This window comes from Lepisosteus oculatus, chromosome 6 (assembly GCF_040954835.1).
Source record: "Lepisosteus oculatus isolate fLepOcu1 chromosome 6, fLepOcu1.hap2, whole genome shotgun sequence".
NCBI classification, from domain to species: Eukaryota; Metazoa; Chordata; class Actinopteri; order Semionotiformes; family Lepisosteidae; genus Lepisosteus; species Lepisosteus oculatus.
This window is the reverse complement of record NC_090701.1, coordinates 40,302,349-40,330,320: the sequence shown is the minus strand read 5'-3', so window position 1 is coordinate 40,330,320 and position 27,972 is coordinate 40,302,349. Positions and strand designations below refer to the sequence as shown.

Below are 27,972 nucleotides of genomic sequence, written 5' to 3'. Positions count from 1 at the left end.
ATAACTGGATAAATACATTCAGCAATGTCCTAATTTTAACTTCAGCAAATTAATAATGTTTGATACTTAGTATTTAAATGTCTGTGGTGCTTTCTGTAATAGTGAAGCTATGTTATCTACCAAGATGGAACTAACAGCGGAGAAACATCTTTAATCAAACTTGACCTTAACTGGTCAGATGGATGGATAAGCAGGTCGTTGATCGGTTAGCGTGCCGCTTCTTGTATGTGAGGCAAATAATTATGGCAAGTTGTACAAAATGTGTGCAGAGGATTGGGGATAGATTATTTTTCTGCACTTAACACTCTAGAAGGAAGCTAACTGGGTAGCACGTCCATTTACTTTGAGCAGTGAATTAAATTTTGTGAAACTGACAACTTTTTTCAATTGAATAAACGTGAGCCACTTTCTCCTGAATTTCTTGAATTCAATCTTGCACACACCTGCCGTCCCTGGGCTGGTGATTGAGAAACACTGCTCTGAGGAACCACTGGCTTGTAGTATTTTTGGACTCCTCTTCTGCATTCTAACAGAGATGTGAAGTTTTATGAAAGTGGCTGTTTCATACCTTTTGCTTTCTTTTGTGGAAGAAGCAGATTGTAGATTGGCAGCATTGTTTTATCCCAAGCCTTATAAATATCACCAAAATTAAAATGTCATTAATAATGTAATTGATTTACATACTTTTTGAGAAAACAAGTGTTTGATTTTCTCCTTATTTATAGGATCTACTCCTTATAGAGTTTAACAGGAATCTGAGTAAAATGTTCAATCTGTAAATTAAGCAAATTATGAACAGGTTTGAAGATTCCTGCAGACGTGCTCCAGGCCTTTAAAGGTTAATACGAGTCAACGGGTAACCTGTCTTGGTCTTCATTTCTCTCGTTGTACTTGTATATGAATGTGAGCTTGTTTCAGCAAGATTCTGGCTGAGCAGAGAGACAGCTGATTTCTGTTGAATGTTTTTTGATTGAAGGCATGGTGATGATGTGAAAATGCCACATGAAACAGCAGCCCCTTCAGCCTTTAGCCTTTATGAAGTGCTCTACTGACATCTTGAAGTGATTCAATTTCACTTGCGTGCTGAGGTTCTAAATTCAATAAAGCCTGTAGCCTGTAAGAGGTTGTCCGTGGTGTGGGGCCACAGTGTGGAAAAGAGTGGGCTCAGATTCAAGGCTGGGGGGTGGGTGGGGGATTCCTGTCATACCCTTGACCAAGGTGCTTCACTCACACGGCTCCAGTACAAGATGGGAGGAAGTATAAGTTGCTTTGGGTAAAAATGTCAACTGAATAAAGTCGTGGTAATTGAAACAGATGGCCAAAATTCCATTATTGCCTTATTAGTGCACAGCTATGCAATTCTTTAAGTTTAAGTTTTAGAGCAGGTTGGTAGATTGGCTAATACATTTGAATAAACTGACATAGGTCTTATGCGGTGAATTCTGTGCAGTGTACAGAAATTATACAGTGTGAATTGTGCAGTGAAAAGTACTCGAGCGTCTCAAGCCTTCCAAAAAATTGATGGTTTCTAGAATGTTGTAAAGGTGGTTCTGTTTGAGGTTTTTGAAAATGATGACTTTTCATTGTGGATTCTTCCATAAGTATCAAGAACAGCCTTTTAAGCATTTGTATTTTTTTGGGGGAAATAGTTAAGCTGTTAAATTAATCATTCGGGGTTTTATGTGGAAAAACTTCCAGAATTGTTACAGAATTGATGTTCTTTGTTTGTCTTAACATAAGAAACCGGTTATTTTCAGTTGTCAGTTCAAGTGACCCTTATAAACAGAACCTGTCTGCTATTTTTTAGGAAGGTATATGGAGCGGTATTCTAAAATTACAGGTTAAATCCAAAGATTTTTTGGTAGGTAGTCCACTGCTATGGTATATGAGCACACATGTACAGAGACGATTTGGCCTGTATTTGCCATTTGTGACTGGTGTGCATCATTTAGAGTTACAGAGCTCCCTGTAGCATAGCTGGAGATCTGCACATGTTTGTTCTGTGAACTGTGTTGGAGCTGATAAAACTGTGAGATTGTCTGTACAGTGTTTATAATTGACATAACATTTTTAAATATTCTGTAAATGTCTTTCACAAATTATATTGTCAACTCAAACTTAACAGTTGCCGAAAGATTTGAAACATTGTTTTACCCTTTGAGAACAGTATTTTAATTGGAGATTAACATAAAAGTATTGCAAAATCCTTCAAATTTGTGTACTTTTGAGAGAACTTGTCTTCAGGGAGCAAACTGTAAAATAGTTTACAATATATCTTTTAATGCAGATTTACAGGTTGTGAATTGGTAATAAGGTTATTCTTCAGTTTATTCATCTTAGTATATGTAAATGAGCCCTTAGCAGCAGTAGGATAGCTGTTGTTCTGTACCTTTTCCATTTTAAAATTAAAGATTCCTTTTTATGTTTAGGAAGCTTTTGTCTGTACTATCTCTAACATTGATATAATGCTCCCTTTTGTCAAGGTGTATCTTCAGCTGTCACCTAATTCCCTTTTGATTTTAGAGCATGACTTTTCTCTGTGGTTGTTTGTATAAGTACATGTAAATGATTCAAATCTCTTTTTTCCCCCAAACTTCATAAAAGTGTTACCCCGATTCAAAGCATACTGAGTGTACCAGCTTCAAGCTTCTTTTATCCCCAATTGTAACTCTGTTTGTTTAGTCATCTGTAACCAAGTGCTTTATTTTTACAGCCTTATGAACCTGCAGACGATTGGTCTGAACACATTAGCTCTTCTGGGAAGAAATACTATTACAACTGCAGAACAGAGGTTTCACAGTGGGAGAAACCCAAAGAGTGGCTGGAGAGGTACATCATTTTTCTATATGTATTTTTATGCCATACGTTTGATTTTGGAGTATTAAATTGATGCGGTATCTGCTTCTGTCTTGATGTTTCAGAGAGCAGAGACAAAAGGAAGCCAGTAAGATGGCAGTCGTTAACAGTTTCCCGAAAGACAGGGATTACAGACGGGAGGCAATGCAGGCTACAGCTACGAGTGGGTTTTCCACTGCAAGTAAGTATCGAGTGTTAACTGGTGAACTGGTGTGTGACGCTGAGCAGTTACTGTACAAGTGGGAAAACATTGTTTGTAGATGTTATTTGTTTTCCGAGTAGCTGAATTATTGGAATTGGCATCTGTAAAAGTAGCCTTGCTAATTAGTGGATGCTACTGTTATTGATTACAGGTAGGCTTTGCACATCTCTTGTCAGTGTGTTGAGATTTCTGTCCATTATGTCTAAAATAGTAGACATCTGAAGCATCCAGTACAACAGTAGCACCATGTAAGACGTGCATTTTAATAGGGAAAAATAAGTCAGCAGTAGATGGCATGTTACTTTTGCTAGGCCTTTCGCCGGTTAAATACCGTCCTAATGGTAATGTTTCCCCTTTATTTTCAATGCAACGTCACTGTGAATGTGAACTAAAGTGGAAGAGAAGCATTCCAGTGAGGCCAGTAATGCGCACCCTCAGAGTATTTTGCCCCTGACAAGCAGACACAGTGACAGAGACTACCGAGTGACCAGAGTAGAGACTCACAGTAGTGCTGCTCCAGTACAGAATACCAGCAAAACAGTGGTTCACCCAGCAGCTGCTGCCCCAAGCGCTATTCCTTCTAATGCTTTTACTCAACAACCTGGCCGCCAGCCAAACAAATCCTTTGCTGCAAATGGAGCTGCTGTTTTATTGAAACTACCAACATTCTCCTTACCTACTCCAGTACTGAAAACTGAAAACAGAGGTATGTATAAAGATGACTTCTGAAAATGCTTTATATTAAGGCATAACAATGCAGTGGATGATTTTTCACTTGGATAGACTAGCTTAGCATGATTTTTTGTGTGTTCAAACCCATACTGAGAATTTTACCTTCCGAGATGCAGTCAAAATGATATTTAAAATGTCGGTATTTCAAGGTTTTAAGCCACTACAGGGTGTTCGGCAGCTTGTTGCCGAATGCATATAAGGGTTTGGTTGCTCACTTGTTTGTAAATTTCCCCCAAAGTCCGTTGAAATGTCAGCAAGTTCTTTTGCCCTGAATAAACTAGTTACTGCGTAAAAGAAGGAAAGAATATGATGAATGCACGCAACAGTGCTGTTTCAACAGTTCATAGAAAAGGTGCTTATTTAAGAAGATTGTTTTTTTTTTAGACCTGTAGCATGAACTGTTTGATTCCCTGCAAGTTTGTCCAGTTGTAGCAAACTAGTTGGTTGGTTCAGTCACCCTTCATGAATTAGAAAGTTGTTCTAAAACCTTGCTTTAAGTGGAATTATTTTTTATTTGCTCTTGAAAATTGTGATGTTAGTTGTGTAGCTGTCCCATCAGTCTTTAATCATGCTTGTTTAACCACGGATGAAGGTTTTTCCATTTTGTCTTGAAATTAGAATGCTAGAAACTCAAATGTAGGTGGAAAGGTACTGGGTTCTTCACAGAGAGATGAGGTTGATGCAAACTGTTTTCAGGAAACAATGTTATATTTTGAGCTAGTGTTCTAAAATGCAGTCTCATTGTACATTGTGAGATACTGTAGATAACGGCATCTTCCTCAGGAAATTCTAGATACTTAAAATCTGTTATCGTGTCAAATCCATTGCTTGCGCGCATGCCCAGACTCATGAATGGCAAGCTGAAAACAATATAATGTTTGAAAGAGCATTATCATACCCAAGAGTTACAGAATCATGGAAAGGCAAACTGCAGTAAAGGGAAGTGAAACTTTGTGCACGCACTGGAGTACTTGAATTTGTGAAGGAACGTGGGAAGCAACCTGGAAAACATCCCACTCTGTTACATGAACACTGGCTTTTTTTTCCTGTTATCAAGACTTGCTGCTTCCAGCTTGCATTAACCTTAATGTAAAAATCCAACATATGCTTGTAGGCACTGTTTGCAATGAAACGAGAAGAACAGTACTCTCCTTCACTGTTGTACTCTTTAACGGGGGGGGGGAGCCTTATCCAGAGTGCTGCAGAGCTCAGCGTGTAACATTTTCTTTTAAACGGCTGCCATGATAAGATTCTTAATGAAACAAAATGTTGATTTGTTTCTTGATCTTTTTTTATTGATATCAAATTGTGAATAATATTGCAGTGTACAAATAAAGCTGTTACCCATGTTTAATCGGTGGGACTTTAAACACCCAGAAATCAGTATTGTAAGGTGTATGCAGTATTTCCAGAAACGTCCGGCGGTTTTGTGAAAACACCCGTGAACTGCCCTGTATTAAAATTATTTGTTTTATTAATTGTACCCATTTGTGTCCTAGTTTGCTGGCCTCCTTAGTCAAGGATGGAAAAAATGCACAAAGCTGATCTATAGCTGATGAATATCAAAAACTGTTTACCAAAAAACTGAGACTGAAGATGGCCATGCATTTCATTCAAACAAGAATACTTTTTATTAGTTCTGTTCATTATTAAATTTTGGCTAAATTAATATATTTCTTAGTGAAATTTGATTTAATTATTTTAATGTACATCAATAGTGTTTGCTGCTACTTGCCTGCTCTTGGGTCCTGGAAATTTGTTAGGTGAGGAAACTTCAATTTCTGGATATGCACCTAAACTTTATATAAATGCACAAGGTTAAGGCTGTGGGTGAGACTTATAGAAAATTTGCATTGACTAAATGTGTCACCCAGATGAAGGGTGCCTGCTAAGAATCGTAACTCTTGAGTGCAATTGAAATGTGTGTCAGGATTGTAAATGGCTTAAGCTTTTTTCATTTAAGATGCCTGAGCGTGTGTATAAAATGTGTATATGTTTTTCTGTCCAGCAATGTTTTAATACAGTGCCTTGGTTTTATATAGTACCATTTGTGTCAAGACCTGAGCACATTACGGATTAGGCAACAAATCAACATACTGTTGGTAGAAAACCTGACACAAAAAAACATGTCCATATTAAAAGTTGGGAAGCAATAGCCTAAAGAAATGTTTTAATTGCTTTTAAGTACGGATGAGAAGCTTCAGGTCTCCAGCAGAGATTTCCGCAGTGTTGGTGCATTACTGTAGTATGTCATGTAATCTTGAAAAACTTGCCATCCTTGATGTATTTTTAGCCTTTCTCTCTCTTCACAATTACACTGTTGGCATTTTACATGATCTGGAATATGTTTGAAAGATGCACAATGCTTAGTAAAACAATGCTGTTTCACTTGGGTAGACAGTGGGATTGGCAGACAATCTAATTATTTCCTTTAGTACTGCTTCTGCAGGCCAAATAAGTCTTTCTGCTGCCACCTTCTGGACTGTAGTTTAGTGACTGCTTCACTTCATTCCAGAAATTGTAATATAGGTCTTTGGTGTTTGTTGCTACACTGGGTGGCACAGTGACATAGCAGTTAGCACTGCTTCTTCTGGGTCCTGGGTGTGATGGGTATATTTTGTGTGCTCTGGTCTCCCCTCACTTTCCAAAGCTGTATCCCTGCTGTGTGATCTGTATTTCCAGCCTCTCCAGGTTGCCATGTCCCTTACCAGGAGTGAGCAGTTCTGATGCTGAACGGATGGGCTGTCTTTGCAGTGAAGTGCTCAGACTGTTGTAGTAATAGCACCTCAGACGACGGCAGTTTTCTAAGAGGCATAAGTTTGCGTCAAGGGAACTGTGTAGGGTAGTTTTAACTTGAATTCTGGGACATTGTGTCCGAACATTGCTTTAATTGATGTACTATTTGGACGCAAGCTTTGAGAATCAATTAGTGCCTTACTGCTCCTCTCCAATGGTCTTAACATTCCCCGAGTTGAGAACACAGCACTAAGAGGAAACTTAATTGAGAAACGATTCTGAGGCTTACCTCGGCACAAGATGAAAATGAGCGCTGGTGTATCCAGCTGGAGTTTGAACAAATCTGATACACAACTTTCCCACCGGAAGTTGTAAAAGTATCAAAATAGACTTGAAGTGCATCAAAATATTTACCATTACCTCTTGAAGGCAGCCCTGCTGGCTGTCAGGCTTTCTTTGTCACGTTTTAATAGCTTTTAAAGGGCAACGGCAATGCTATTTTCATATTTAGGGGTTGGAAGGAATGAGTATTAATGAGAGCATTTCAAACCGCAATAACTGAAATGCACACACTAGCTTGTAAAATGTACATCCAATTTACATCCCAACACAGACTACATTTCCAGGGGTGCGCAGCTCCATGTTCTGCGATATAGAATGAGGCAACAGAACTTCATATGACGTGTGCAGCCCTATGATATTGCAAACAAGAAGGCTTTTACATGTCTTTTAATTCAATAGAAATATTGCTTTTGATTGAGATGCTTTCGCCGACAAATAAGTAGTAGCTCTGCGTGCAGATCATGTTGGAACTTTCCTGCGGTGAAATGTCAGCTGCACCACCTGTATTAATTTGCTCATACCTCGTGTTACATTTGTCTTACAGTGCCTAATGAGCAGAAAGGGCCACTCATTTGTGAATCGTAATTTATGGGAAGTCGGTGCAAGTTTGCGACAATGTGGCAACTTGCAATACTTTCACAAAGTTCACAATTTTGTACTTTATTTGAAATTGGTCATTTTTTTCTATGCCATCAATTAATTTGTTACCGACATTCAATAACAGTCTGAAAACTCGGGCCTGCAGTTCCCCCTTTAAATGGACTAAATGTAGACATTTTTTGCAGATTTTAATTCAAAATAATGATAGTCTTAATGAACTCCCTTTATTTAAATCAGTGGTCATCCTTTCTATAATCATTAATTATTGGTTGGTTAAAATGATCATGTTTAAGCATATGGTTGTCAGAACTAATAGCGTTACTCTGTGGAGTGTTGACCTTTTCAGGAATTCATTGGGAGGCTTAGTTACAGTACCTTGCAAAAGTATTCAGACCCTTGACCATTTCTCTCAATTTACTGAATTACAAATCCTACACTGAGATTTAGATCTCGGATATTTTTATTTTTAAGCGCTGAAACTCAATTAATTATTTTAATGTGACATTGTTTTATGTTTCAAAAAGGCTCAAGTGCAGAAAGTGCAAACGGCTTAAGACTTGCCAGACAAAAGTTTTCCAACAGCTACCCTAGTTTTGAGTTTCAGTTCATTGAAGTTAAAATACCCTAGAGAACTAACTTTTAATGTAGGATTTGTAATTCAGTAAAATGAGAGAATTGGTCAAGGGTCTGAATACTACTGATTGGTCAAGGGCACTGTATGTTTGACTTACAGGAGTTCTGTATGTATTGGAATTAGGTTATGCATGGCAAAGCATAATTTGGGAGACATTTCAAGGAAGACACTAACGTAAGCACCATTTAAAGTTCAATTGGATATCTACATTTTAAGAAACAACTGACATTTCTGTTCATTGTCAGTGTTATATTTTTATGAATGACAATTTCCAATGTGAAAAAAATCAATCTAGAGATTTGATATAGGTCCAAATGAAAATGAGTCAGTTTTAACAATTTTAACAAGAGAAGGTCAGTGATAAACTACAGTCAATCACCTAAGTAGAGGTTTTTATAGTACTTTTAGATTAATTCTCATAAATACCTCTGGAAGCTGAGATTTTGTAAATGTGTAAACAAGTACACTACCTGTAGTACAGTACTACTACTTTGTTGTTTCCTATCCTGGTAAATGACTGCCAGTTTTTAATTAACTTTTCTTATTGTGATGGGAACGATTTAAGCATCAGAAGATAATGCAAACCAAATATTTACGTTGTTGGTGCAGTTGTTGGAAATCTTTTGTCTGGCAAGTCCTACGCTGTTTGCACTTTCTGCATGCGAGCCTGTGGTTCAATTCAGCCCCTTTATTCATCCCCAGAGGGGGGCAATTTAAGCATATGGTGAAAAAATAAAGTAACCAGGTTGTGCAAAAAAAGATGAAAAGTGAAATAGTGGCATTTTTATGTTGAGGTCCAAAGTTCCCTTCTAAAAATATTAACATTATGGTATGACTGGTTGAGTGCTTGGTTAAGGTGATGCCTGGCCAATTGTGATTTTAATTAAAATTGTCGTTCACAACTTCAGAGTTGTCTCCCTTTGAAGCTCAGCACCATGAACCCATATACAAGCATAGTGATTGTTTTGTCCTTGTAGCTGTTACTGCAGGCCATGATTTAGTCTTGTTGGAAACGGATGTTTTCAGTAGAGAGACAATTATCATTGTTCTTACTAACATGAGGCTATTTATAACTATAAGTTTATAGACGTATGAAGCATATATTTTGGTAATTGACTAAATATTTGATCATTTTAGTTAATCATTTACACTTGATTGCAATGTTTAGTGTATGAGCACTAAATTACCTCTTCGGTCAGTGTTGATTGGGAAGGAGTGATTTTTAATCTTTTGATTTTCAGCAGGTCAGACATTCGAGAACCAGAAAGAACCCTACGTGCCGTCAGTATGTTGGAGCCTGGCCTAGATGAGCATGCTGTGTCTTGCCATCTGGGGTGTTCACAGTCAGTGATTTATGGGCTGGGCTGATGTTTTAGCCAAACAAGTGAGGTTATCTAGTTAGGAAGCTTCAGTTGTGACTGATAGCATCCTGGCTCTGCACTGTTACACTGAACAAGTTCTGGGAAAATCCTGACTTTCCTGCGAGCTCATCTCAACAAGATACTGTTCAAGTAGGACAGCACACATCCTTGTGCTGCTCATTTCACTGTGGCTCTCTTGAGAGACAAGACTGTCGCCGTTAAGACTTTTGTCACAGATGCCCTTGAGCTTCCTTCAACATTTGCTAACTGAGCCAGCACAATGTGCGGCATCTAAGGCAAAGAGGTCAGTGAGCAGGTTTGTTTGTCCAGACTCTACAAGACTAATGAGACAGACTCCCAGCAAAGAGCATCCAGAACCAGGTGCAAGACATGCATCATAGATGTAGAGCTTGTATTGCTTCCGTTGGTGGCCCCATTCTATTAACCTCTCTTCAATGTAGATTCCCTCTTGATCAAACCCGCTGGTTTTTCATTCAGCTTAATCAATTTGCATGAGGTGAAGAGAAACCAGAGTACGTCTGTTCAATAAAGTCAGTGTCCCCGTTTCTTTGTAACCTAGTTGATTTGTTTGCAGTTAAGTCTTTTGATGCTCAGTATAGTTTCATTATTGGGCATTGTGAGTTCATGTATTGTGAAAATGTTTTGTTTCCATATAAGCAAGCTGTGTTTTGCACTGCAGGACTTAAGTGATTTTACAGCAGCCTTTTGTATTCTCCTCTGAAATGTAGACATAATGGTCAGCTGTTTCAAGGTGGTGCTGTTCCTAAATAGTGGTTCATGGGCACTGCTGACATTTTTAACACCGACTGTTCTGCTCTGTCCACAGAGTCTGCCTCTGCAGAGAAGCCTGCTCCCCACTCCTGTACCTCGCAGTCCTCCTCCTCCTCCTCCTCTTCCTCCTCCAGTTCGGGGCTGAACCCCTCAGGGACTCAGGCCTCCTCGGCCTCCACAGTTCCTGTCTCCCCCGTACCCCAGTCCCCAGCTCCCCCTCTGCTGCAGGACCCCAACCTCCTGAGACAGCTGCTCCCAGCACTTCAGGCCACGCTGCAGCTGAATAATGCCAACGTAGACATGTCCAAAATAAACGAAGGTAAGACCCAGGGTGCGTTTCCAAACGTTGGCTTGCTCGCTCGCTCTTGAAGATGTTCGTGGTGTTATATGCGGATCTTTCGTGGTTAGATTAATTGTGTGTAGCAAACGGGGGATCAACTGATCCCAGATACATTTTAAAGTGATGTATTGCAAGACATCTGTGCCTGATCAGTTAAATGTATTCGTATTAACCAACCGAAAGAAAAGGACTGTGCTTAAAGGTTTGGTTTTGTTTGCCACAGGGTAGTCAGGGGCTTTAGGTATTCATTTAGTGATGGATGTAGTGTTAGCCGTCTTAAATTATTGGATTTGGTTTCATCGGCTGATGAATCAGCAGTACATGCCACACGTTATTAGACTTGCTCACCCAGCTAGACATTACTGCTTCAGCCACCTGTCTGTCCTCGAGTTCTTTATGCCCAGTAGTCTTGTAGCACGCATTCATAGTCTTATGTCCCTGTTCCTTAATGAGCTTGCTACCTGTAGTCTTATGCCACAGGCAATGATTAAAAATCCATTAAGACGATGTGCAAGGAATGAAGCAATTCAAAGCAGGGACAGCCTTAAAAAACATCCGAATGACTGAAGATGAGCCATTTAAGGTTTGAGCACGAGTTGTCAAGTACTAAAGTATGTGTATTACTCCTGAGTGCATGTGGTAAGGATGCAAGTGATTCTCACTGTTGAACAAATTGTCTTCTAGTCCAGATTCAGAGCAGCAGTAGATTTGTTTGCTGTTCTGTTTTTTATTGATTTTGCTGTGGACACTGCATGCATATAGACTTACACATACCAGCTTAAAGGAATACTGTAGTATTCATTTAAGTGCGTATTGGGAGTTCATCTGCAGAAGACTGTCAGACATGATGTGGGGATATGAGACAGAACCTGTACACTACACAAACATCCCCAACTCATGCACACACCCTCTCTCCTTTTCATTGAGCTTCTTTGCTGTTGTACAGTATAGCTGGTCAATAATAGCTGAAATATCTGATTTCATGATTACTTAAGAGGATAAAACCGGATAAGGTTATTTTGATGAATAACAAGCTTCTTTCTGGTACTTCTGTTAGCATAGCAATGATCATTACCTGAACCCCCACCAGTAAGCAACTGCTATTGGTTTATCTCTTCTAAGTTCCAGGTAAAAATCTTCTAAAATTACTTTCATTTTCAATGACCCGCCAGCCTATCTGTTTGCAGCATACTAGCTTTTACTTTGATTATTCCTGATGTCACAATCTTTTTTTTAAATAGCCGATTTTCAGGGTTATGTGGTAAAATAGAATGGAGTCTTACAGAACTCCAACATAGTTGCTGCTTTTTAAAATGAGTTATAATTTGCCAAGAATGCCTTTTTTTCCAAGGCAAAGAATGTTAAATATTTGTTAGTACAAAATTATTTGAGGCAAAGGGCAGCTTGTAATTAAATCATTAAAGGAAACGTTAATTCCTTGAATTAACCCTGGATCGTGCACAACTCTTTGTGCATGCGTAGATCTAAATGTAGATAAGGTGTTGCATTCCTCACGGCATCATTGCGCTGGAGTCCATCTCCCCGCCCAGGCTTCTGCCCAACACAAGCCACCACAGGCCTCTAAGACCAGGTGAAAGGTTAGGCTTAGAGATCACAAAACAAGCAAGATGACAGTAAGTGACATCATTCATATTAATCATTCATGGACGGTTTTATTCCAGGAATGGTCATTTTGAGATGCAAGTTACGTTTTAGTACATTTTAAAAGGGGACTGTTTTGCTGTTTAAACATGGCTGTGTACTTTCTACCGCACTAATAGCCTTTCCTCATAGTTGATGCACTGTGTTGAGGCTCTTTATACTTGTTAATGACTTTCTTCAGTAAATATTTCCTGTGATTACATCATACAGTTTGCTTGTAGTGGATTGACACTGCAGACCACTAGATTGCAAATGTGCTTTATTCCTGTTTTTTTTTACTGCAAAGTGAGCCAGTGAGCCTTTAAATGTATCGTGTAAAACGAATTAACTGAAAAATCCTATAGTTTTGTTTTAAAGAAAACAGGACTCCTGTTTTTTTTGTGTAAGTTTTGAGATGTCATATATTCATTTATATCCTGAAAGACATCAGAACTGCAGCATTTTCATCCCAAATTCTAAGGATTGCTGTGCTACTTTCTTAAGGTGAGACAGTCGTGATAAGCCTGTAGAAACATGTACAACTCTTTTCCTTTTAGAACTTGCAGTCACTTTTGTCATTTTGTTCTGTGTGGCAAGAGATGTGGTTGGGAGTTTGAATACAGTTTGTGCCCGTGTGCATTAGAGATGCATCTGCTTGGTTAGCATCACACTGTAACGAGCCCTAGCTGACCTGAAGGGGAATATGGACATTGCATGTGAGAATGTTGCAATGTGAACAGTCCTTATGTAGCCTTTGAGATGCATCAGAGTTGGTATCTGCTGACAGAGCTCCATTGAATGACCCAATACAAAATGAGAATTGGAGGGCTCACTTTTCCACAGCACCAAGTCATGCTGCTTACACCACTGGGCATCAGAGAGTACTTATTAAGCCTAAAGACTGTCATTTGGCATCCATGCAGCTGTGAGGATGTGTCTGAGCATCACTGGGCTGCGGAAGTGCATTCTATCTGTGAGCTGTTATCTGAGGAATCTGGTTCTGCTTTTGGAGATGGCAGGACCTGTTTAACCCCTAGGTCAGCACCACCATATGACACCACTGATCTGGCAGTTGTCCACACTTCATGGAGGAAGATCTCTGGGCCATGTGTAATGTCTGTGCCATGTCAGCTGATCTTGGATTTGGGCTTGAGCACTCGCACAGGAAGGAGTGTCTGCACGATGTCACCCCTATGCCTCAGCTATACTTGATGCTACAATCCTAACTTAATCCCAAAGAAAATCTTAAAGTGAAAGGATTGTTTCGGAATTATTTCAGTGTTTTTCATCGGTGTGTTTTTACCAGATCTTTACATGTGACTTTTCTTTGTAAGTAAGCTGACAGTATGGCAAGGCTATTGACTACAGACGGTTTAGTTATATATGTAGTTTTTAACAGTACAGGAGAGTGATAAAATTAGGGACGCTTCAAAGCAAAGAGTTATGTGATAGTTTTGTAACGTTTGTTTCACTAGTAAAGTGGAGAAAATGTGGAATGCAAAGGAACAAGTGCAGATGCAAAAAATGCAAAGGCGTATTCCATACTAAAAAGAGAAGAAAAAACGCAATGTTTTAGCTGTGGAGCCTTCTTCAGGTGTCACCTGAAGAAGGCTCCACAGCTGAAACACTGCGTGTGTTCTCTTGTCAGAGTGGAATAAACCTTTACTTGTTCCTTTGCAGCCTGCGCATGCTGACGCGGCTGCCTACTTGAAAATGTGGAATGGCTTGAGTTCATGAAAACATCCGTGTCAGTGTGAACATGCAACGTCGGAATCAAACTCAACGTGAAAAAGACGGTTCTTAAATTCGTCTCGCCTCCAGTAGAAGGAAAAAAAGTGTTCTTTGGGGCCCATGGAGTGAGAGATGCAAGTAACACAGGCTGCAGATAAAAGTTGCTTTCTGAGTAAGTTGGGCACCTGGTTAGAATATGTATGTTGACTGCAGAGGAGGAGGTGCCTACACTGAGAGTCACCAGTAGGGAAACTGAAAACGGTTCTCCAGGTACTGTCGTCCGCACAGCAGCACCAGCAGCTCTCTGCATCTTTGCGCTCTGTCTGCCTCTCCGTGCAGCTTGCCTTTCTTCTCTCCTGCCACTACTGCAATGTGCTCAGTGCGTGTGTTTTTTTCCCCAATTAAAAGCATGCCACCCTTAACCCTTTCCTTGTGTTTTAGTCCACTCTTCCTTGCGGGTCCTTGCCTAGAGAAAACTGTTGGCATAGGAGTTTTTGGACATTGAGAGCAGGAGTGTCGTTTGATTTGTCGCCAGAATCATTAGTCCTTTGAAGAATTTTTAGTAGTTGCTGGGGTATATTTAGTCTGTGAGCATGAGAGTAAGCATACATATATTGTTTTGATTAATATAAAGCTGAATATGAAGAACATTTGTATCAAAGCAGTATAAATGGAACTTAGAAATGGAACCTCTGTACCTGGAAGCCTTAAGCTTATCTTGGCTCTTTGATCATGTATTGCTCATCTTGTAATCAGGTGAAGAGATTAGCACACAAACGGAAGTGGAATTACGTTCATCAGTGCATTGAAATTCCATTTTCATCCATTTATCATGAGTAGTCATCAAATCTACCCATTACAAAACCCCTTTGAAAACTGTGATATTTAGTCTCTCAGGTGATTGAAGGTTACAGTTTGTGGAATAACTATTATTGGATGAAACCCAGTGGGTACTTTAATGTTACTGTAAGTTGTCAGGAATACAGTTAATGCATTTAAGGCAAATTTTGAACAACTTTGGTACTGTTGTGCTAATGATGGAACCCTAGAAAGTACTAATATGTTCTCCGATTCAAATTTTGCAAGCACCATGGAAAGAAATGGTGGAATTCACAAGAAGTGGTGGTGGAAAGATTGGGCCATGTGTAGAGGTATAGAAACTTGAATGACACCCCAGAGGGATGACTCACTTAGTCAAAATGAATGAATTTACGAAACAGGACAGCAAAGTTTACTGATGGACGGTAAACTGTGACCTTTAAAGATGTACTTTGCTGCTGTGTGGTTTTCAGTGTGTAGCAGTAACTGGCACACATCTGGAGAGGTTGAAATCTGAACATCACGTGGAAGGTCGAATCATAAAGCTTCGTCTTGAACGTATTAATGGACCTGCAGGGGTTACAGGAATTAACACATCTGTAGTTAATGATCTATAGAGGACAAACCTCAGAAGGCTTACAATTAGTGCTAAAACCTTCTGAGATAAAGGATTGCTTGAAGGCAAGACATTGCTAAGGCATCATGGCATAGAAAGTTCTGTTTGTTACAGTACAGTGAACCTGTTGGTTTGAAGCAGTCTCTCAAATGTTCGTATACTTGCGTTAATATATGAATGTTGGAAAATAAGCACTTTAGATTCCAGCTGTTTTTAAAGGCCTGCCAGGAACTCCTGGGAAATGCTTCTCAGTTCTTTAATTGACTTGACCGTTTACTTGAAACTAAACACCAGGAATATTAAGAGATTGCCATGGAGTGTTTAAGTAAAGCAGATATACAGCACAGCTTTAAACTGCAAAACTCAATATTAAAGAGCATCCGATCACTAGCTTTTTAAAGTATTTTTTTTTAAAATAATTCCTGTTTTGTCTTGTCCCTGGAAGTGAATTCTAGCCAGTCACTTTTCACGAATGAGTTGAGGCTGGTTTTGGTCTTATTACAATGTGACATTTTGGCGAAGAGGCAAAAATGCACTTAATATTAAGTGCCTTGGGGTTAAGTCCAAACAATCGTGCTGTTTCGCTGGATCGCTGCTCTCTTCAAAGACTGTGTAACATGTACTACTTTCACTGCTCGTGAGAAAAGCTCCTGGCTGTGTCTGGATAACAGCATCACAGCAGCAGTAGCCTTTTCCTTGTCAGCTCACAGTTTTGAGTCCTGGACAGCCTTGGGGAAAAAGCGAACACAGATCATGCAGCAAAACCCAGTCAGCACTTTCTAGCTGAAAGATATTTTTTTATATATATATACCAGAACAGTCGTCATTGCTTTCTGTAGGTTAAATGCTGCGATAAACAATTTTAGTCCTTAAAAACACTCAAGGACATTTTTTTTCCATTAATGACATTTTTGCCTATTTGATCGTGTTTATTGAAATGCAGTAAGGGTCGATTTTCACGTTTTGATAAAGGTTGAAAATCTATGCCGTCTAAATCTAGTGAACCAAACTCTGTTCTCAGCTAATAACTCTGTAATGTAGAAGGCTGCTTGACCTGTAAAGCACAATCTACTTTATGTATCTCTTTTTTTTTTCTGTGTTTTGTTTTTCCCCCTTTTAGTTCTTACAGCTGCTGTCACACAAGCTTCATTACAGTCTATGCTTCATAAGATTCTCACAGCTGGACCATCTGCTTTCAACATCACTACTTTGCTTTCCCAAGCTGCTCAGCTGTCTACACAAGGTATGGCTGCCATTGAAATTGTTCACGTTTAAATTGTAGTATTCACTGTCCTTACTCTGTTGCAGAAACAATCCAGCACTGGAATGAGACTTTGTACATGTTATCCTTGTACATCTTTTTTTCTCCCCCCAAAAAAGATCAAAGTGCGTAATTGAGGCTCTTGTTGGATGGCATGTTTCACATTGTGTAGGATTTAAAACTACAAAAAAATTATTGCCCCTATTCCCCCAACTTCTTCCGTAGTCACTTTTTGGGGGACTTTGAATGGTTTCATGGGTGCAACGTGTTAAAGCTGCATTGGTTTGACTTTAACAGAGGACTGAATAATCAAACAAGTTGTAGGACTTTCAGTTTCGTGTCTGAGAACTCCATGCCAAACTAAACAGAAAAGCCCTGTTCAAGTAAGTGCTGCAGCTAATGGCTACTTAACAAAACTAACCCTTTCTATTAATCAAGCAAATCACACTTAACACAGAAGGGCACGTTGGCCATTTAATTCCTATTCTCTGCAGTGTGGTGTAAAAAGGAGCGATCCAGAACTTAGCTGAGAAGAAAAACAGCATTCTCGTAACATTCGTAAGCACTGCTTGAAGTGCTCTCCCATCTCTGGTAAAAAAAACCCCAACAACAATTCTTTAAAATTAGGGGTCACAGGTGGTCTGTGTTAAAGAGTGGACACAAAAAGTTGTTTAGGTGTGCTGAATTGTGTTTTTTTCTCTCTCAATCCAAAAAACAGCCCAGCAGTCTAATCAGTCCCCAATGTCGTTAACGTCAGATGCCTCATCACCAAGGTCATACGTGTCTCCAAGAATAAGCACGCCACAGACTAATACAGTTCCCTTAAAACCTCTGATAAACACACCGCCTGTATCATCACAGCCAAAGGTGAGGCATTCTCTACATTTGGAAATTGCTAACTGTTATGTTTTCCTATGATCCTAGACGTTTTGCTTTATGTGATGGTCTCGACAGTGTTTAGGGACCGTGTTCCACATATTTAGTATTGTGCATTTAATCACTTTTGATCTAGGAGTCTTTCAATAGATATAAAAATTTCGCCTTTGAAATACGGTTTTCTTGTCTTGGTACAGGTTAGTACACCAGTAGTGAAACCAGGACCAGTTCCACAGCCAGTACCTCAGCAGCCTATTCCTGCTGACAAGCAACATGGGCACGAACCTGTCTCTCCTCGGAGTCTTCAGAGATCAAGGTAAAATGGGTTACTGTTACCATTTTAGGTTAGTGTGTAACACTCCAGAAATTCATCTGGTGATACTAACCATGAACCAGTACGAGTGTTTTAAATGTCAATGTACTTTTCAACAAAAAACTAAAATTATTCAAACCAATGTCAAGAGGATGTCTCAGAAGAAGTAAACTTTAGATTTTGCCTTTAAAAGTAGGTTCTCAAAGCACTTGTTTTTAATTCTGGTTTTAAAAAATGCTGGCTTTACAAAAAAAATCCTTTTCCCAGAAAAGTCTTATTTTCTCAGTGTTGGTTTGATAGATATACTTAATTGTTTTTCTGTATTTTTTATTTCTGGTTTGTATTAATGATTTTATAAAATGCCTTTAATCATCTCAATATTATCTCAAGTCTTGTGTTATAGCACCACCCTCTGGTACACTTTTTAGCTGCATGCAGTTAAATGTGCCCAGTAGACGTTCTTCACTTAGCTTCAGTCCTTCATACCTTAGATGAAGGACAAATTATGACAAATCTGAAGAAACCCCATCTTGCAAGTGTTCATACTCAAATAGCATAATTGTACTTTAATAAGCATCTATCTCTCTAATGCAGTAACTTATCCAAACGTTTTAAAATGTATGATCAAGAACACCTGTCCACAGAGCAAGTATACTGTTTTAAATCTGTAGATCGCAAAAAAGTTTTTCTTATTCTGGGTTCTGTATTGTCATATGTTTTTAGATGTACCATTTTTACACGTTCACTGTCTTACCTTCTCAAAATGTAGACATTCTTACATGGAACCTAATTTCTTCATTTATGTTGATCCTTATTTTTTCTCCTAGTAGTCAGAGGAGTCCTTCACCAGGTCCAAATCACATCTCTAGCAGCAACGTGTCATCGAGTACAGCCTCAGTTCCACCTAGTGCACCTGCGAGGCCCACATGTACATTTACACCCACGCTAGCAGCACACTTCAATGAAAATCTCATCAAACATGTTCAAGGGTGGCCAGCAGACCACGCAGAGAAACAGGTACAGTAGATGCCGACTTTCCATCTCTCAGTACGTGCGAGTAGACGCTCTGCTTTGTGGTTCCCCAGCCAATCGAACTAAAACGTGATGAATGACTTTATTTCAGGCATCAAGATTACGTGAAGAGGCCCACAACATGGGAAGCATTTATATGTCAGAAATTTGTACCGAGCTAAAAAATCTTAGATCACTTGTTCGAGTATGTGAAATTCAAGCTACATTGCGTGAGCAAAGGTAAGAATTGTCTTAATAGTGTATGCATCGCGAGAGATCATTTTATGAGTATGTATTATGGAGACAGAGATAAAAAGAGATAAAACAAAGTTGGGAAAAGACCAGAAACCTTTATCATCAATATTATACTATATCAACATTAACAGGCCAATATGTTGCAACAAAAGCTGTGAATGTGCTAGAAATCCAACTAGCTAGACAGTCCTAATGGTCCTTCTCATTTGCTAAATTTTTATGTTGTCTTAGGTAAGTTTGGATAGTGGTGTAATTGTGATTGCTAAACATCCACAGCTGTTTTTTTATTTTACATTCCAACATGGAAGTGAAATACTTATGAAACTGCGTGGATTATGACTTTAAAAACCGAACTGGTGCCATTTAGTACTCACTCTCTTGAATCGCTCCAGAGTATTTATGCAAAAACACTTAAAAGCTACAATCACTAATTAAGATATGTTTTGTACATTTTGGCTGTAATGTGGAATAATATAGTTGACAAATACCCTTAATAGGGTTTGCATACTTATCTGAAATGGAAGGATTCTTATAGTGTGACTAGATAGTTGCATTATAGCCACTATTGTAGTGACTGTTGCTATTAAATGTCAGCTAGCTAATTGCTTTATATCTAAAATTAAAAAGTGGGGTTGGTATGTGCATTTGACTGGGTTAAACTTATCATAGGTACTTTCTGTCAGCTAATAGTACATCTGGAGCATTCCCAGAGTGCTTCCCTTCCCCTGTCTTAAGCCAAGCTATTGTTGTTATGTGATTAAAGCTGGGCAGTCGTATTTGTGCTCTGTATTAAAGATTGCAGTAAGGGGGCTGAGTGTTTCAACATTTTCCACACACTTAGCAAATCTCTCATTGTCTTATTTTCCGACAAGTTAGATGGATTTGTATGAGTTAATTTCTGTTCAGAAAGTACATTTTCTGTTGGCTTCCTCTATTACAAAAACTGCTTGTTTTCAATTTGGGCAGGGTTTGTCCTCTAATGTGAAGTAGGATCTCCTGTTCAGTTGTCCTTGGTCTTGTGCATACGTTCCTGTTGCCTGCTTTTTTTAATTTGAAACTAATCTAAAATACACACCTGTCAAAGTGCCTTCTTAACATAAAATGCTTCTCCAGTTAAGATTGTTTTGCTTCTGTTAAAGGTTTATATTTTAGCTCATGCGAATCTGTTCTCTTTCTTCTTCCAGGATACTATTTTTGAGACAACAAATTAAGGAACTTGAAAAGTTGAAGAATCAGAATTCCTTTATGGTTTGAGAACTTGAGAAACACGTTGCACATGGTTGGAACCCAAGAACTGTTATTCTGTGCCCAGTCTTAACACTTTTGAGCTGCAGTTCAGTTGGCTTTGGACCGTTGGGCTGGGTGAGGAAGTGAGGCAGGGGAGGGGGAGATGATTTAAAGGGTAATACAAGATTTGTAAAGCCCGACATGTAGATTTCTTGTAGATGTATCCTTCATGTTTGTAAATATGTTTTGTAGAGTGAAGCCATGGGGAATCCGTGGCGATCAGAGCTTTGACATCCAAACTAATCAATTCTGAGGTGGCTACGTACCTAGCCTTTTACATATTAACCTGTCTGCAAACTTTAGCTTTCTTCTGAATAGATCCATGAGCCATTGCCTCTAGCTTGAGTAGAACTTGCGATGGGATGGGGGCGGAACTAAAATGTGTGGGGTGGGGGGGGGTGACATGCTAGCTGTTGATTGCATTGTAAAGCAGGATCCTTTTGTAAATTTTGAGTAAGCTGTGAGGTGGTCTTGAGTAAAGGAGGGTAGCAGGAGGATGGAGGCCTCAAGGAAACCTCTGGAAGATCTAGCATGTGGGGTTGCAATGGTTCAAGGATCTATTTTTACCATCCAGTGATCCTGTATTTCCTAGAATTAATACCAGTGCCTGATGGTGTGCATTTAAAGCTGCAGCACCTTGAACAGTGTGGTCCAAGAACACACAAGTAAGGGATATTCCGATTCCAGCCACCTTGTAAGAACAGCGCTACATACCGGATCTTTGTTGCAGGGCAAATCTTTTTTAACCCCTCCATTTTGTTTTTTCTTCAGTCTTTTTTTTTTTAAACTGTACATTTTAACACTTTTGAGGTTGTTTTCAAGGCACCTTGGGTCAACCCAAGATTTCATTCCTGTGTACAGTTCCTAAAATAAAGTTTTAAAGTTGCAGTGATTACTAGTATATCCAATACGTTGTATACATAAATTATTACTACATATTTTCATTTGCATCCTGTAAGGTTGGAATGGAAGTGCTTTTGGGGTTTGTTTTGGGCACTGATAAGGAGCCTAGGTGATAAAGGTCCACTCAGCAAGGTAGGGGTGTTGAGAAGACAAAAGGTCAAATGTGAAAATGTATGTATTGTAATAAATATGCTAAAAAAAAAGCACTGGTTATTTTTCATTTTCTTTACTGCTTTTTAAGAAGCTGGAATGCCCAGGGAATACTTCATTTTGAACTATCCTTGTTGAAAATCTTTAAACCTCGCTTATTTTTTTTTAAGAGACAGTACTAATTTTTATAATCGGAGGAAAAGGAAATTCAACAAGGATGAGTCGGACCTCTCTCCTGTGATTGCCCTGTTGTCTTGGCTTTTTTTTCCTTTCTAATGGTCGTTTGTATGTGTTGTAGCGAACTGTGCAAGTCCGGTGCTGCCTGCTGTTCTCCACCATCACAATGTGTAACTAGAGCACACCACTGGTCAGAAATGGTGGGCGAGCTCAGCTTTGTATATTGTTTCCTAAAGTATATAAAAATAAAATTATGCTACCACAGGATTCATTTGCCTTTTTTATTTGGTAGTGGAGAGATGTGGTGTCGAAATTGTAAGAACCTTGCTGGCAAATGGACCTTCTGGTTTTCAAAAAGCTCTAGAAATCCATGTAAAAAATGGATTTGAATGCGTTCAGATTCAGTTCTCACTTGCTAGGATGGAAGCAATGAGCTGCTACAAGGAAATGCCTGCATTTCAAGTTTTGTTGGAAACTTCTGATGCCAAGTGTTGTCATAAAGAGGCATTGTAGCCCTGCTTTAGGCTAATTGAGGGTGCTGTCTCCTTCCCTAGAGCTAGGCTATGGATTTGGCCCTCTGGGATTTCCATGTCAAAATAGCATGCAAGGAAGTCCTGCTCACACTCAGGTCAGCCTGTCAGAGGAGAAAGGAGCAGCTGGGAGTGGAGCAGCAATCAGCACTTAAGCTCAGAAGGGACTGGAGCCAGATATGCATATCGGGGGTGCTGGAAAGTATGTGTTCATGGCTTGGTGGGACCAGTATAGGGCCGTCTCGGGTTAGGCCATCGTTATTTACAGGAAAAGAAAATGAGACCTTCCAAAGGCTTTGACTCTAAAAATCTGGGGTAATAGAGCATTTTGTAAGCGTCCATTAAGAGGAGCATTAAGCAGAACGTTCTAGAGACCTGAATTAAAAGCCGCATACTGTAGGCAATTTAAAATGCCAAACATAAAATGTGGGTTGAGACAGCACTACCAAACACATGGTTAGGTGATGTACGTGCCGTGATCTTGTTACACTGTGATTTAAAGTCTAGAGTGAATGAGTGTGTATTCTGTGGCTGATACATGGGCACAATTCAAAGTGTTACCCAGTTGTTTTGGGGCTATTGCATTAGCTGGTAGCCAAAATGTGCGGCACACATTTCAACTGTTTTTTCGTAATCCTTGGAGAATCTCGAGCTATCGGTAACAGGAATTGACCTGAGAATCCACTTTCAGATCTTGCATTGATTTGTGGTCCTGTGGACTAACATTAAGTCCTCTGATAGGCATACAGGAGCAAGAGGTACAAGTGAAACAATTGCAGAGCTACATGCAGGACATCTGGAGACTAAAAAAAATCACTTATAGATTACCTTTGATCCTTGCATTTTCTTAACATACTCCGAATAATTAAATGACTTGAGACGTTTGCAGACTGGATACAATCTGTCAATTAATTTAGGCATTTTTCTTTCTCCTGCAGCAAAAGTTCGAATTTTCTATTACATTTATGACACCTTACAGATGTGGGGAATTTGCATTTAACAGTCATCTGTCAATTTCAGAATTTAAAACAAGCTCCGACTCAATTTGAAGGGGTTTGGATGGATGTGGACCTGTGCCTGTGGGAAAGACATGGTTTCTGTGGATCTCTGTAGCTCTAGGGCCTGGGCACAAATGATAAAACCTGAAATTAAATCTGGACTTACCTGAATGGTTCCTGTATCAGCCAGTAATCAACACTGAATATTCTTAAATATTAGGCATATCCAATACTGGCTTACTGAGAGGTAGTCAGGGCTGACAAAACTGGACAAGTGTAAGTACTTTTTTCCCCCCTCTTTGTTTTCAAAGAGCACTGAACGTCTTGGGTGAAAATGTCGGCTCCACTTTACAAAAGTGTTTGCTGTGAAATACTGTTTTTAAGCTGGAAATTTAGGGGGTTTATATTGACTGGGCAGTTTTTAATTCTCACTGTATTTCAAAAAGAGTTGAGTTCACTGAAGCAATAGTCTTTTGAACGTGAAAACGGTGAGTTTGCTGCAACTTGATGCCGACCGATAAGTTATTGGCCTTCCCAGAGATTCTTCTGCTGAAAAGCTCTTTCTGGTTGGATATTCATAACCAAGAAGATTCTGTTCTGACCTCCCAATCAGTACATGGAGTTGATCCCTCAATGTGCAACATTTGCTTTCCTGTGTAATAACTTGCAGTGTTTGTATATACTATATTTCTTGGTTATCTTTTCAAGACTGTACATGTGAGTAAAATTTCAGTGAACTTTATAAAAACATTAAAGTTTTTTTTCTCAAAGCGTTCTTATTTTGCTGTTCTTTAAATTCTGCATGTTTGTTCTTTAAGGCTTTGCACAGTAGGGGTTTTCTGTTGCAGTATGGTAAACTTTATTAACACAAAATCACATTTTTCATATAGTAGTGTGCAGGTATTAAGTTTGCTTTCGTTCATTGTATAAAAAAGTGTTCTCTAAACCCCCCTTAGTATGTAAACTCTAATGCTATAATGGGGTGTATCACTCACTATACACTTTCAACTGATATCATCTTTAAGCTGCTGCTCAGTAGGTAGTTATCCCTGGTTTTTAAATTTAACATTCATCTGGTCTCATCCTTGCTGTGAGCTGTGCAGGTGGGAGTTAGCCATGTGTGGTTAACTAAATAGATTTTTTTGTATAAACCCATGATGGCACCAGTTACGCTCCTAATTATGTCAACTTGCAATATTGGGATATATTTGAATCATCTCTGTCTCTTAGTGTGGTTTAACTTCAGCTTGTGCAAACTGAATTTAGTAGTATATGACAATGCAAAGACCAGAATCACATTTCTTTGCCCCACAGTTCTGTAGCTGTTTTCTTTTGAGTGATGAGCTTTCCCTCTCATCCCTGCAGTTGAATGCGTTAGTCAGATTAGTTCGAATAAGTCGTGTAGATTTATACATCTGGGTTATTCACAACCTACACATTTGACATTTAACGTTTTAGAAAAGCTTTTTGCGAAAAGGTTAATATTAGTTAGAATAAAGTTGTTCTGACAGACAATTTGTTATTGGTGAACAGGTTTGTCTGGGAAGTTAGTCCAGCAGATAATGCACCTGAATGTTTCTTCCTTAAATCCATAAAGCGGTTACTGAACCAGTGATATTTGTAGGCGATTGATATTGACTTCAGTGACGACGGAATTACACGAGAAACATGAAAAAGGCTACAGAAGGGAGGAGGCTGTGCAGCCCACGTAGTTTGATTGCAAGTAGCTAACTGATCTTAGCATTTCATCACCCTGCTGTCTCTTAAAAGAAGCAGTGATCTCTGCTTCAACAGCATGTCTGGGTAGCTTGTGCCAATAACCCCCCCTTACCCTTTCAGTGAAGAAGTGCCTCCTGTTCTCAATTTTAAATGCACTTCACTGTAGCTTCCACAGGTGTTCTCTGGTGTGACTTTGCCATTACTCATAAAGAAGTCCTTTACAATCTTCTCTGCACAAAAGAAAACAACTTATTTTAGCTTGTCGGTGTTGGACGTTGTTTTTACCTGGGCAGTGTACTAGTTTGATCTTGGATCTTTTCTTGACCGATTGCCAGAGAAGCAATATCTTCCTTGCCACATCATGTGCCCATTACAATGTTATGTCACCGTCTTCAGTCTTGGTCTTCCCTGTATACAGCACTCTGCACTTCTCTGTGTTAAAAATCTGCTGTCAGGTGTTTGTATAGTCTTGCATTAAATCCCTTTTAGTTTCTTTTGCAGGTTATACAGGTTGCTAATCCTCCTATTTTGTTATATTGTGAGACTTTTGCTGTTTCCTAAGTACATCATACTAGAATATAGATAATTGATGTAGATTATGAAAAGCAGTTATCCTAATACAGATCCTTGTTATCTCCACTAATTATATTGCTCCCAGTTGAGCATGCATCCCTTTAACATTCTAGGGCGACGGAAAAGATGGGAGAGGTGGAAAAAGCACTGATGGATTTTTCCCTCAATCTGTGTGAGGACAAATAAAATCTCCCAGAACAGCCACTTTTTCCTTCACGCGTTCCTGATGAAATTACATAAGGCGATTCCGTTGATACTTGAATTTGTTGGTATTTTCAGTTTAAAAGCGATCTTCAGCTCTGGGTTAATTAAGCAATTAAGGAGCAATTTGGTCATCAATGTATTGAAAGATTCAGAGTCCCATAATCTATTCCATGGCATGGAGTACTGCTTACAAGGTTGGCTGTGTCTGACATAATTGTATGCTAATTTAACGGCTTCTATTTCTTTAGCTTTGTTCCTAATTTTCTTAGTATCTGAATGCTTGATTCCCAGGCCCTTTGACATTTGGTATTTTCTTCGGTTCTTTTTGACATGAAATGGAGAAAATTCTTCCTGGATATAGTACTGGCAGGAAAGTCACATGAAGTCCAGTTCGATGAGACCCAGGGACACAGCCTGTAAGAAAGTCTGGAGCAGGCCCTGGCTCTGTGGGAAGGAGTGTTTTGTGGAAGGATTAAGCAATAATCTGTCTCCCAGAGATGCCTGCGAAGTATATCGGTGTCTTTCCACAGCTCAACGTTGGCAGCCACAGCTGTTGCTATAAGAAAGCAACAGCTCTTTAATGGTCCAGTCTGCCTGATCATGGTTGCTTCCTGTCAACTGAATTCTAGTAATAGAGGATGACAGACACTGAAAACGTGTGACAAGAGTGTTATTCTTCCCAGCTGTATCCCCAGAATGCATTCTTTCCATTTTACGCACACATTGTCTTTAGCATGCATGTATTGTTGCACTTTTATTTCATGATCAGTAGGGCAAAATGTTTTAATATGTGAAAGATTCATATTTAGCATTTCTTTGAGTATCATCACAGATCAAAATGGATGTTTCTAAACCATTTCATTCCTTTAACCATGAATTGTGCTAACAGGCTTTATTTATTATCCGCCTTCAGTCCAGTCTTATGTATGCTATCAGTACTGCGTTATATTGAATAAAACATCTTTTATTCTTTCTAAATGTAGCTCCAGTGGTAAAGCTGTTTAAATTATGAAGTCACTGGTATAGTTTTCTTTTTGTAGATTTGGTGTGACAGAACAGAATTGGACTTGAGAAACTCTAGTTGTCATTATTTTCTTTATCAGTTTTTTCCATCATTTCATGCTCTTTTGAAGGGTTAGGAGGGTTCCTGGTTGTGTTTTCGCATCACCCAGCAAGGGGCACTATTGTACCACAAACCCTTTGCTTCTTTTATAGGTAGCAATTAACTAATTTGTCAAATGTAAATGACACCCGAAGAAGGCTCCACAGCCAAAACGCTGTGTTTCCTTCTCTTTTCAGCAGCTTTGATCTGATTTGACCACGAGCTACTCACATCCGGTGTATGTTGGGCTGACTGCTGCAGACGCTTCTGTTGATGGAGATTGGCTGAAGGGGGTCATTTACAAGAATCTGCATTTTAAATACTTGTTAGGTGCAAATTCAAATCCCCTTTTGTGCCTGAGGCAATCTAAACTAATGGTGCTACTTCTGAAGTGGTGAGTTAAAGCTGGCATAGGCATTGACGTAAACACCTACATTAAGCTTTAAATATGCAACAGAGGTTCGGAGATCTTGTCTGTTGCAAAAAATAGCTGTCTATTGTGAATGAACCTAGGAGAAGTGACAAAAACAAGGCAGCCGTATACTGGGTGTTTTGCCAAAGGCACTGAAGCAAGCTGATATTTTTGTGACCCGCAAGTAAACGAGAGAAGCCATGACAAACTTGAATTCTGTAGCTATTGTCTTCAAACTCTTCACTGTCTTCATAGTGGTGTAAAACTTTCAGGTTTGGAGGAAATTAGCTGAGTCATAATTACTCACCAGAAATGAAGCTATGGGGTAAAAGCCCCTTAAAGTGCCTCTATAGAGTAAATAAAATGGACGGTTTTCTGTATTCCTATGTCGTTACCATTGTCTTCACCATAACGGTTCACAAGATTTTGACGGTAATAGGAAAATTGCAGCAACTTGCAGTTCTTTTTTGAGATATTGTAATAACTGACGACTTTCATACTGGTGACGAGACCTAGGACCGGTCGTTATGAGTCCAGATGAGGGCCTGGTAACCACCAATCAAGAAATATCGTGCTTATTCTAAAAGTATGGGGGTGTACTAAATTCAGAAGTAAATATCAGCTTGCTCTTTCGACGGCACAAATCAAAGGTAACCAGTAAAGATGAATGTGTATGAACCCTTCCCTCAATTTGAAAAAGCCCAACAAAGACGGCAGGGGTTGGAAAAACCGTCCAGTAAAGAATGCAGCTTTTCAACAGCTTCTACATCCTTTCTATTCTCAAAACCTGGCACCAACA

The 27,972-nt window shown here is 39.2% G+C and overlaps 1 protein-coding gene across 4 annotated transcripts in view; it reads left to right on the top strand.

The window, feature by feature from the left end:
• Nucleotides 1-21,902, top strand: part of waca (WW domain containing adaptor with coiled-coil a) — a 57,245-nt gene extending 35,343 nt beyond the window's left edge. The window contains exons 5-14 of one of the 4 annotated variants that reach the window (XM_015354019.2): nt 2,714-2,829; nt 2,922-3,037; nt 3,453-3,764; nt 10,311-10,574; nt 16,523-16,645; nt 17,382-17,530; nt 17,737-17,855; nt 18,683-18,869; nt 18,976-19,103; nt 20,303-21,902. In XM_015354019.2, the coding sequence (XP_015209505.2) occupies nt 2,714-2,829; nt 2,922-3,037; nt 3,453-3,764; nt 10,311-10,574; nt 16,523-16,645; nt 17,382-17,530; nt 17,737-17,855; nt 18,683-18,869; nt 18,976-19,103; nt 20,303-20,372 (1,584 nt within the window). In that variant the 3' untranslated portion in view covers nt 20,373-21,902. Of the gene's footprint in view, nt 1-2,713; nt 2,830-2,921; nt 3,038-3,452; nt 3,765-10,310; nt 10,575-16,522; nt 16,646-17,381; nt 17,531-17,736; nt 17,856-18,679; nt 18,870-18,975; nt 19,104-20,302 lie in introns of all 4 variants that reach the window. The other 3 variants (XM_006634088.3, XM_015354020.2, XM_006634089.3) reach the window with 3 other exon arrangements.
• The last annotated feature ends 6,070 nt before the right edge of the window (nt 21,903-27,972 follow it).